Source organism: Silene latifolia, chromosome 3 (assembly GCF_048544455.1).
Source record: "Silene latifolia isolate original U9 population chromosome 3, ASM4854445v1, whole genome shotgun sequence".
NCBI classification, from domain to species: Eukaryota; Viridiplantae; Streptophyta; class Magnoliopsida; order Caryophyllales; family Caryophyllaceae; genus Silene; species Silene latifolia.
The window spans coordinates 83,494,596-83,507,309 of record NC_133528.1 but is presented as its reverse complement, the minus strand read 5'-3'; the positions used below and the strand labels follow the sequence as shown (position 1 = coordinate 83,507,309).

Genomic DNA, 12,714 nt, shown 5'->3' with positions numbered 1-12,714 from the left:
CCTTGCAATAAGCCAATTGATAAAGTTATGCTTTGGTATGCACCAAGTATTCCAGACACACTGTGACCAGGCAACCTGTGGCTGGGGGTTCCTGATCCAGTTATAACCACTAACAACAGTATAACCAGCAGGTTGAGGTAACCACTGTCCACTAGCATAAGCTGAACACAGTTTATCCTTCACCCTGCAAATAGCTTTCCAAGACCAACTAGTATCATTCTTAGGAGTATAATTAATCCAGGTTGAGTCTTTCATATAAAGATGATGAACCCACTTAACCCATAAGCTATCTGGTTTGGAGAACACCCACCAAACCAGTTTACCTATGGCAGCCACATTCCAGTGAATACTATTTCTTATACCCAAACCTCCTTCACACTTTGGGGAGCACACCTTCTCCCAACTCACCATGGGAGTTCTGATATATTCAGTAGAACCATCCCATAGATAATTTCTGCATATAGCATCCACCTTCCTTAGAACACACTTAGGAAGAATAAAGATGGAGGCCCAATAATTATACAGAGAGCTTAACACAGCAGACACCAAGGTAAGCCTCCCAGCATAAGACAATTTTTTTGCACCAATGCCTCTAATCCTAGCTGTGACTTTCTCAATAAGAACAGAACAATGCTTCACAGAAAGCCTACCAGCAGAGATAGGAACTCCCAGATACTTAAAGGGGAGAATTCCTTCAGTGAATCCAGAAACTTGAAGAATGTCATTTTTAACAGTTTGAGCAACACCATTAAAGTAGATATTAGACTTCATATTATTCATGTGTAAACCAGTGGCAGCAGTAAAAGTAGCAAAAGCTCTAAGAAGAATCATGATTGAAGTAACATCACCTTTGGAGAAAAGAAGAAGATCATCAGCAAACATGAGATGAGATAAGTTTAGCTTGCTGCAAAGAGGGTGATATCTGAATTTCATAGAGCTTGTGACATGCTGTAAGATTCTTGACAGGTATTCCATGGCAATGGTGAAAAGAAGAGGGGACAAGGGGTCACCTTGCCTGAGCCCCTTAGCCCCTTTAAAATAACCAAAATTTGTGCCATTCAAAACAAGTGAATAAGAGGCAGATCTGACACAGGCCATTACCAGGTTGATAAAATCAGTAGGGAAGTTTAAAGCATTCATCATTTGTTCAATAAAATCCCAGTTAACAGAATCATAGGCCTTCCTCAAATCTATCTTCATTAAGCATCTTGAGGAGACGGTTTTCCTATTATACAGCCTCATGATATCCTGACAAATTAATATGTTCTCCACTATTCTCCTACCTTTGACAAAACCACCTTGATTATCACTGATAATGGTAGGCAAGACAGCAGCCAATCTTGTACATAAAACTTTAGAAATGGCCTTGTATAAAACATTACAACAAGCTATTGGCCTAAATTGAGTAACATTCTGAGGTATATCACACTTTGGAATCAGAGTGATGAAAGTATGGTTAAGTTGTTGCAACAGTTTCCCAGACTTAAAGAAATCAAGAATAGCATCACAGACCTCATCACCAATGAGAGCCCAGAATCCTTGAAAAAGCACTAGAGAATCCATCTGGACCTGGAGCTTTGTGGTTGGGGATGGAGAAAATAGCATCTTTGATTTCTTTCTTTGTAACAGGAGCTAGAAGAATGCTATGGTGTTCAGGAGTGCAAATATTCCCCAATTGAACCACACCAGGATAAAAATGAGAGGTAGGAGAAGAAGTGCCCAGCAGATTCTCATAAAAGGATAAGAAAGCCTTTTGAATGTGAGCACTAGCAAGATGAACATTACCCTCGTATCGCAATTCTGAAAACAGTATTTTTTGTATATTTTCCTTTCAGGATACTATGGAAATATCTAGAATTGTCATCACCAGAATTCACCCATGTAGCCTTAGATTTCTGTAAAGATAGCTATCACAAGACTTGTAAATCTCTATAAACTGTAGAAGCTTGAAGTTCTTTCTCAATCCAAGCAGAATCATTAGGATGATCTTTTAAGTAGGTCTGAATATTATCCAACTGTTTCCAAGCATGAATGGTACTATTTTCAATATCAAAGAAAAAGCCTGGCATTTAAGTTTTTCAAGGGTTTCTTCAATCGCTTCAATTTCATTACAACCCTAAACATTTTAGTACCCACCCAATATTGATCCCAAACTTGTTTAACACAGGGAAGGAAATCATCAGTCTGGCTCCACATATTAAAATATTTAAAGCTCCTTCTCCCCATAAAAGTATCAGGAGCAGCTTGAACAATACAGGGAGTATGATCAAATAAACCCTCATTATAAAAATGTGCAAAAGAGTCAGGTCTAATCTGAAGCCATTCTTGGTTAACAAGAGCTCTATCAAGCCTAGAATAGACCCTAGAAGATGGCACCTGTTTATTGTTCCATGTGTAAAAGGAACCAATAGCAGGACTATCAATTAAAGCACAATTATCAATACAAGCTTGAAAATCTTCCATTTCCTCCTCACTAGTCTGCCCACCAAGTCTCTCAGAAGGTGAGAGCACACAATTAAAATCCCCACATACAATCCAAGGGGAAGATATTGAACTAGCAAGGTTATTAAGGTCAGTCCATAAAGTTTTCCTCTCAGTGGTATCATTGAAGGCATAAACCATTGAGCAAAAGAAATGAACATTAGAAGAGATCTCAGTAACAAGCATATGAATAAGCTGTGCACTATAGTATAGGAATTGGACCTGAAAAATGGTAGGATTCCATAAAACCCATATTCTTCCACCAATATGCCAAGAAGTATTAGTTGACACTGACCACCCATCACAAACATTTGCCCTAACAGAATTTAGAGACAAAGGCTTGACCTTTGTCTCTAGGAGACCAAACAACCCCACCTGATGAGTATGGAGGAACCACTTAACTTGCTTCTGCTTAGATGGTTTGTTTAGTCCCCTCACGTTCCAGAAACCGAGGCTATGCATTACTCCCAGATGGGAGTAACACACTACCATTTGTGCCAATACCCACCTTTGGAGTAGCATTATTAAGAGCATCAAGAAAGGTTTATTGACTGAACTTAACAGAATTCTGCCCTGCTTGTATAATTTCCTGTCTACTCAGGGTCACAGTAGGCTTAGCAGGAGTAGTTACTTGCTGGTATGAGCCATCCCTATTCCAGGTAACCTGCAACTTGTGTGGGAGTTCAACAGGAGTTTGTTGCACCACTGTAGGAACCACATGAGGAACAGGGGAAATTGGTTTAGGGACAGATGGTGCAGGCTGGATTCTTTTTCACTGGTTTACGACATTGGTCCCGTTCATGTCCAGTACCACCACATTCAGTACACAAAACAGGCTTCCATTCACATTCTACTCTAATTTTCACAATTGAACCCTCCTCATCCAGAAATTTAGCAAAGGTAGGAAGAGCCTTACCAAAGGGGACTTCAAGCAAGACTCTAGCAAACCCTAGCCTAGTTTTATCCTCAGTAGCAGGGTCACTGCGAAGATATTTCCCAACCAAACCTGCAATTGTAGGCAAACACTTGCCCCAAAACTTCAAAGGCAGGTTGTGAAGTTTAACCCAAACAGGCACATTCATGACATTCTCCTTAGTAAGCTCTACTTGCTCATTCCAATCCCTAACTATAAGTGGTTTATTATCAAACAAGAAATGTCCCTGTTTGAGAATAGCCACTTTACTTGCTGCAGAGGTAAAACGCACAAGGAAAATGCCATTTGGTAAAAAGGATACCTTATCGATAGGATAATTTGCCCAGATTCTGCGAATAAAGCCCTCAACAATGTCCCATGGAGGGTTGGCTCCCAATATGAAACAATACACCGAAGATTTCCAATAATTGATCTCATCCTTAACATCTTCAGGCGTGAATTGAATCAAATCAGCAGGTTCCTCCTCAATGGTGTCCAGGACTTTCTTTTGATTACTTCACTTGGTCTCTTATGTCATGTAGATCTATTCGAGACCATAGATCTCATCTATTCGTGTATACTATATAAATAGGTATACCTTTATTCAAATCATTCTTCCTTGCGTAGATCTCATTTACACAAGTACACAAATTTTCTTGGTATTTTTTGTGTCTTCATTTTTCTCCCACTCTATCTTTAGAATGAATACACTAGAGATTCAAAGATAGCTTATGAGACACAAATAATGATTTTTGAAGTATAAGGAGGACTATCTCATAGGTTGACTAATTGTTTTAGATTTGATAAGTGTACTTGGTGATTGACATTCCTTTAAGAGAGTTCATCAACCCAATATCACTTTATAATGAATCCCATCATTATAGTTGTCCATTAGATTACTTTAAGTGAATGATCATATGTTTCTATGAACAAGCATATAAAGACGAATTTTTAGAACAAGGATAAAAACGATAAAACGGATGACTTGGGTTACAAACCAAGCCACCATTATCCAAAATACAACCATTATCCAAAATACATTTCCATGTCGAACACGGAAATCAAAAGGTTCTAAAATTCGAAACATAAATTAAAATAAGACAATAAAAAGCCAAGCTTCATGAAAGCTACTCCTAGCTTCTTGATGGTTTCTCAAGCTTGCTTTTCTTTTCCTTTGTCCTTGCTTGGTGGAGGCCCTATTTACAATAAAAAGGGGATACATTATCACAACTTTATATCACAATACCATAGTTGAATTAGAAACATAAAAGATAGGATAGTCATTTACCTACTAGAGTGATCTTTCCAGCTTTAATGTCACCAAGATATTTGGAACAATTTCTTTTCCAATGTCCAACACCATTAAAATAATGACATTTATCAAGAGGACCCTTCTTGATTTTGGAAGTGCTAGCTTCATAAGTCTTAGCTTTGGTGAAAGTGGGAGCTTGCTTCTTACCCTTCTTCCCATTCTTCTTGAACTTCCCCTTGCTTTTGGTGCTTATGTTAAGCACATCCTTAGGTGGGTTAACATTTAACCTCATGTCTCTTTCGGCTTGCACAAGTAACTTGTGCAACTCTTCAAGAGACACGTCCTTGTCTTGCATGTTAAAATTCACCCGGAATTGAACATATGCTTTGACTTTGGATAAGGAGTGTAGAATCCTATCTACAATAAGTTCTTTGGGGATTTCAACCTTTTGAATCTTCAAGGTCTCGACTAGCTCCATTAATTTGAGCACGTGAGGGCTACCCTTTTGGCCCTCTTTGAAGTCGAGATCCAAGAATGCCGCGGCCGCCTCATATTGGACGATCCGCGGAGTTTGTGAAAACATTGTCACAAGCTTGGAGTAGATTTCATTAGCGGTGCCCATCTTAAAGGCTCTCCTTTGGAGATCCGCCTCCATCGCAAAGATCAACACATTTTTCATTGCGGCGGACTCCTTGTGGTAAGCCTCATATGCTTCCCTAGTAGCGGCACTCGACCTAGCATTAGGTTTGGGTGGAGAGGCCTTGGTGAGGTAACGAAGCTTGTCGTCACCTTGGGCGGCTAATTTGAGTTGGGCATCCCAATCGGAGAAATTTGACCCATTCTTTTCAAGTTTACATCGATCCATGAAGGATCGGAGCCAAGAAGTATTAGTGAGAGGCGTGGCGTTGGTGTTTGGATTGGCCATTTGTTATGAGAAATAAAAGCGGTCTACAAAACAAAAATAGAAGGAATAAAACATATGTCGTTTTCAAAATAATAATACTCGTAAAAAATTAATTTAAACAAGTTTTATTGCATTTATCTAGTGACCTCTACCCAACTTAGATAAATGATTCCAAGATCCAAATTCATATTAACTTGGGCACGGTAGGGCCGATTCATCCCTTATCAATATAACTCGGTGGATTAACGCTTTAATCGATTCTACTTTTAGAACTCTTGGTCGATAAAATTACATTAACATTTATCTTTAGCCCGGAACACATGCGACTACGGTCACGAATACTTCCGTTGAGCTCAGTCCAAATTTCGAATAAATGTGTCCATGATCCAAATCCACATCAACTTGGGCACGGTAGGGCCGATTCATCCCTTATCAACATGAATTCGGTGGATAGACATTTATCACCCACTTCCCCTACGTAACAAGGTTTGTACCCCGGTAGGGCCGAGTGCACTCCCTCGGGAAATAGGTTTTCATGGTTTCTACTTTTTGGTAAGGCTATGTCTCAATTGATTATTTTAGCGAGAGGTCATGTCAATTTATTATCTATCACGTTTTAAGTGAACTAAAGCGGTGAACTACGATAATTATAATTGACACGGTCGATAAACTCGATTAGAAGATAATGCATGTTTTAGTTATGGCGATTTAGCGATGCATGCAACATATAAATAAAATGCAAAACATAAAATAAATCCTAGTATGGCCTTCCTAAAATAGAAAATCTAATTAACTATTAAATATTCGGAAACCAACTCCATTGGTCCCTTGAACTTCGGTTCTTGGCACGCATCTCGAGGTAACACCGTCTTTATGTATCACCTTCTTGAGTGACACCGTCTTCAAGGAACTCCGAAATAAATAAATTACATAACAAATTAAATAATTTCCTATTATACATTTGTAATTAAAATAAAATAAATCTATTAAATTACAAAACGGTGATACGAGATCACAATAAATTACAACCGAATCGATATTCCCATACATTTCGGGTAATACCAATTAAAAACTAAGGCCATACTAAGTAAAAATTACATAATTCAAAAATTACATAAACTAAAATTATGACAATCATAAATAAAATGCAGCATTATGATATGTATGAACATGCCCAATTTTATGCTAAATCGCCTTTAAGGAGCCTATATCGTATATTAAACGGTTTTTACGGATTTGCGTGATTTAACATTTTATAATCACAATAATTACATAAATTCATATTTATGCACAACTTAATTACCCTAACCAACTTAGGACTCAAAATTAGTCTCCACTAACCATTTGACTATAATTAACTTATATATTTCTTAAAATTGTTCATTAATGGACTCAAAATTACAATAAAATGCCATAAACTTCAAATAAATCACAAAAATTTCAAAGAAATTCAAAATTTGAAATTTAAACTCATGAACATTCTGGAAAAATACCATGACACTCATAATGTTAAAAAAAAACTTAGGTTAAAATTCCGAAATTTATCGGGAAAAAAAATGTTGCGGTTTACCGGATTTATCAAATATAATCATAAAACATGAGAAAAATTATATTTATCAACTTTTCAATTTCAGATCTGAAATAGGTAACAAAATGCAACATGTGACGTTTTTCCTAAGTCATGAAGTATGTTTTAGCAGTTATTCACTAATTAAAGTCACTATTTATGCTATTTTTCATCAAAAATTCATAAATCATGCATAAAGACTTCATTATAGCCTATTATTTTACACACATCTTGTAAAATTGCATGTGACAACATACTAAATTTCTATGACCAGATTCGAAATTTATCTCATATTAACCCATTTTTCATTTAAATTCGATGTTTATCATGAAAAATCCATATTTCGAGCATAAGAACTCCAAAAATTATGAAACTTTACAGGTCATCTCAAACTAATATATGGGAAAACATATCCAAAAACCACTGAAAAATTCGAAGTTTAGCTAATTTTAGTTTGAAAATGACATTTTTATCATAAAATCACATTTTAATGTCATTATTAAATAAAATGAACAATAAAAATCCATAAATTAACCAAAATATCCTAAATACATTTTAGGATCAGAAACTTTAACATGCATAATTTATTTCGTGATATATCATAATAACACAAATTTATAAGTTTTATATGTTAATCGTATAACTCGGAAAAACTATAACCGATTTGCATGCAAATAACCGAAGGCTCTGATACCGCTTGTTAGAAATCTATATCTCATTACTTAACATATTCATATATGTGATGATTTAATTTAGTCATAAAATTAAATGTTGATCTTATGCATGCAAACAATAAAAAGAATAAGGAGGAAATCATCATCTTACATTGAAGATTTCGGATTATTTGGGCACAAGTGAGTTCTCCTACTCACTTGTTCTTGAGCTTTCTAAAATGGATGATTAAGGATTCAAGTGTAGAATCCCTCCCAAGGATTAATACCCAAGGTAATCTCTTAATAAAATTAATATTATTATTACTAGAACAATATTAATTTAAATAAAATGACCCAAAAATATTTATTTGGTTCTCTCAATTTCGGTTAAGAGAAGGGAGAAAGGAGGAAGAATTTATCTCTCTAAAACTCTTATTTTAGATGTTGAATGAATGAATGAAAAATCTAATATTCAAGTAGTGTATATTAGGTAAAATTAGAAGAAAAAACCCATGGTTTTTCCTTCACAAAACCGGGTAGGGGGAGAGGATTAGAGGGACAATGCATGAGCAAGGTGCTCTTCATAAGAGGCACTAGGTTTGCATGGCTAGGTTTAGGCAAATATGATTATGTTTACCACTTAGTTAATAACATAATAATTTCCTAAATCACCCCACTAATTCGGTCCATATGAGATAAAATGGACTCCATTTTATCTTTGTCAATTTGTCACATGTTACATGTCATGTAAAATTGTTATGTATTTTTAACATATTAAAAATCAACGCATTAATAAAAATACGTCATATACAAAATTGACTTAGTAATTCATAATTACTTGTACCAAAATATTTTATAAATTATAAATCACAACATCTTGTATTTATAATAAATTATTCATTCTAATGCAATTGTTTTCTCAAACAATAATTTCATCTAAGTAATAAAACAATTCGATCACTTAGACCGTATCTTATTTAATCAAATTATAATGAGATACGTAAATATTACTTCCAAAATTGTCCGTCAATTTTATGTAATTTAATTAACCCGTATCGTCATACGATCAATTAAATGATCAATTAAGAGTGTTACCATTTAGGTATGACCTAAGGGGATCAACTGATCACCACCGTCGCACGACAGTAATGTCAAACTCTTGTCAGCCAATCATTACCGATATGTGTGGACCAGTTGACAGTAAAATATTACTTCCCAATTGTATTCTTAAAATGAGACTTAAACATGTGATCATTATGATTGACAGTTGTGATCACATTATTGTCGGAGGACACATATTCCAACATAAGAGACTAAGAAAAGTGTTTTAGTTTCGTGCATTGCAATATCTACAAAAGGAATCTAAGTAAATTGTGATAAAATGGTCAACGTAGGGATTAAGAGTGAATCCCTCTACAAATGACTTTATCACAAGTTATGTGATAACAGTGGGAGCATCTTTCAAGTTAAAGAGCCCAAGTCCAGCAAGAAGACTAGACAAATACTTAGAAATGAATTCAAGGTTATTAGAGATAACATTGAATAGAAGGAAATAACAATTGACAAAGTTGGAGTATATGGATATAGAGTATATCCACTTGCCAAGCTTTTATTGCATTTTAACTAGTGTTAATAATACACAAAAGATTATAGGATATGAAGTAGTAATAGTGTATTGACTATTCATATATGATAATCGCATTTATCGTTTGAGTTTTATTAAACTCACCCATTACTTTGTTAAATCCAAATGGGTTGTTGAGAACAAATTGAACCCCATTAAAGTGAACTGGATTGACATGGTATTCGCCCGTAGTTACTTATATGAGGTGACGTCTCGAAGTGACTAGAGTGTGATGCGATTGATGGCATGTTCAAGTGCCATAGAGTCATATGGGATGACTAGTCGATCACATAGGCAGACTGTGTGGGACACTCTGCTGGCAGTGACCGCTTATAGAGTTCTGGTAATTCATAAAGCCTGGTCGTGGCAAGAGCTACTATAGTATTCTTATGAGTCAATTCTTTTGACTAGAGACTATTCGCCCAAGTTGGCACAAATTTCTGATTAGCTTTGATTTACACTCTACGACTTCGTAAATGAGGTCAAACTGGGTATATTTTGGGTTATGATGGACTGTGGCTGAACGAAAGGAATAGGGCGATAGGAATTGTCCACCCCTTGTCAGGGTTGTTTCAAATCTCAAGGCCACTCGAGGAGCAGTTAACTGGAAATGCGTGGCCACGCTCGGAAGGTATCTATTGTAGATAATTCCGGTCAGACAGTTAATCTCCAGATCAAGGAAACCACTCAAGATATGATCAAGTGTAAGTACGACCTGCAAGAAACCTTACATTGAGTGGGAGATTGTAATAGGACAAGAGAATTGGTGACGCACACTTGTCTCGGACAAGTGGGAGATTGTTGGAAAATGTGACCTCAACAATAGTGCGTGGTCGGACTAAATCTTTTCGGTAACTTGTAGTTAGGAGCACCTAGACAAAAACACAAATTATAACTTCACAAACAACTCTACAATTAGTAAAGAGGCAAGTAAAGGTCGGATCCCAAGGGACGGGAAGTGAGATGAGATTTCTATTGAAACTAGTGGTGTCGTAGGGGTGTCACAATTTGGGTTGATGTAGAAGGTCACTAAACTAAGTAGCAATGAAAATAAACAAGCAAGATGAATTAAAAGGGTTGTAAACAATTGATAAAAAGCATTAGGGTATCATGGGGTCATAGGGGAATCATGGGAATTGATCATACAAACATGTTCTCAAATTATAAGCAAGCAATTATTGTTGTGATGGATTGAGTTGGGTTATATCTTACAATCCTAGGAAAGTTTGGGTCCCGGAGCCGAATCGATTAGATTGTACAACACCTACAAGTCGACTTAGTCTTCCGTACTCAACAACATGCATGGTCTAATGAGACTCGAGTTGGTTTATGTCTTACAAGTCTCATTGAAAAGATAGGTGATGGGTAAAAAATGCAAGGATTCATAGGCTCGTATTTCATCAAACATAACATGTGCATGAGTCGAGATCAAAACAAGCAAGCAAATAAACCATGAAAGCATATTAAATTAAGCATGAATCATTCCCCATGTTGGTTTCCCCTAATTACCCATTAACCCTAGCTAGGTGACTACTCACTCATTATCATGTTGATCATGCTAGCAAGGTTGTCAATCATACCAACAAAGTAAAACATGATGAATAAATGAAAGTAATTAACAATAATTAAAAAGGGATTAAGAGAATTATACCTACTAATGATTCCAATAATAAAGCAAAGAATAAAAGAAGTACTTGATGCTTGATTGAGAGGTTGTAAATCTCCCAATAATAACCCAAATAAACTTCAATTACCCAAAATAAAGGATGAACACAAGAGAGATTAAGGAAATAAAACTTGTATTAAAACTTGATTAATTGTTGATTACAAAACTAAAGAGAGATTTGATTGATATTAACTACTCTAAGAATTGATAAGACGAACATGCTCTTCTAATTAGACTAATGGGGTATTTATAGTGGAAATTATTTGGATGCATTATGGTTAACTAAGAGCTTAAATGACGATTAAGTCCCTACTTAAGGAAACGCCGGTATTTTCAGAAGGAAGGGCATCTTTCTTGAAGCTTGAAGAAACGAATTTGTGCTGCCTTGGAATCCGTGCGTCTTAGGCTCGGGACGGCCGGATTCCTGTGTCTCTGCCCGGGCGTCTTCTGGGTGCTGCTGCCCGGGCGTCTTCGGTAGAAGACGCACGAATTGTGAAGGTGGAAGAGGGGCGTCTTCTTGGCAATCCGCACGGATTGCTGCTCAGACTTGTTTCTTCTTCTTTTCTTCCCTTTTCTTCATAAAATCCTTGGGGATTTCCTTGGGGATGCAAGGATCTTTCCTCATCATTGCCCATCAACTATAGTATGTACAAAGGCCTTCTAATCTTGTCTCTCCTTGATGCTTGGTCATTGAATTCAATCAATTTAGTCTCATTTTGCCATGAAAATGCAAGGTTTGCACTCCTTTCCTACCAAGGACACAAAACCTCAAAGAATATGCAAAACAAAGAACTAAAGACAATAAATGACCCAAATATGCACTAAAAAGCATGGGGACAAGGCTAATTCGTGGACTAAATATGTTCTAATTATGGTCACATCAAATATCCCCAAACCGAACCTTTGCTCGTCCCGAGTAAAGAGGTGACAAAGACTAGGACCATTATTTAAACTAACCTAATAACATAGCCGATATGAGACAATTAGCGGGTCTCACTCCGCCCCTTCAACTCACAACAAGACAACCATGAGGTAGGATGCCTTCTTGCAAGGCAAGGTGGGTCTTGCCAAAATGGCGACACATCCAAACATTAAGCACACAAAATCAAATAACGGATGCATCTACAAAAGGAATAGCCACTTCCTCATCAAGTGGCGGAGTCAACTAAAAGGGAACAAATTTAAGAGCATATATTCCTTCACAAATACTAGTTCAACAAATCACTAAGGCTAAGAGGATGGCACCAAATCACCTCCAAATGGTGTTAAACTAGACTACTTTCGTCCTCAATTTCCAAATGCTTTCGTCAAGAGCGATCGGATGGTGTGGAATGATGATCCCTATGATGCTAGTAGCATATTACATGACAAGTCTCGAGTTCTCTACAAAAGTAAAGGTCATGGATCGTCCCAAGCTCGACAAAGTGGCTTGACAAAAAGGCTTTTTGGGAATGAAATGCTCAAATCGTTGTAAACAAGGGTGGATATGACTACTATTCAAAAATTGACCTCATTCAACTTTCACATTTCAAAAATTAGAGATGGGGTTTGTCCCTTCCGTGCTAATGTCCTTTGCTTTCGCCAATCTCTTATTAGGCAACCGGTTAACCTCTAGACAATAGGTTTTCGGGGTGATAGTCACTCTGTCTCTGGG

The 12,714-nt window shown here is 36.6% G+C and overlaps 1 protein-coding gene across 1 annotated transcript; it reads right to left on the bottom strand.

Annotated features, from left to right (window-relative positions):
- Positions 1-1,910: 1,910 nt before the first annotated feature.
- On the bottom strand, positions 1,911-3,832 carry LOC141649273 (uncharacterized). Its single transcript, XM_074457968.1, has 5 exons — positions 3,717-3,832; positions 3,293-3,603; positions 3,044-3,186; positions 2,137-2,856; positions 1,911-2,015 (listed from the first exon to the last, which is right to left on the bottom strand). Exons 1-5 carry the CDS (start codon positions 3,830-3,832, stop codon positions 1,911-1,913), a joined length of 1,395 nt encoding a protein of 464 aa, XP_074314069.1.
- Positions 3,833-12,714: the final 8,882 nt, after the last annotated feature.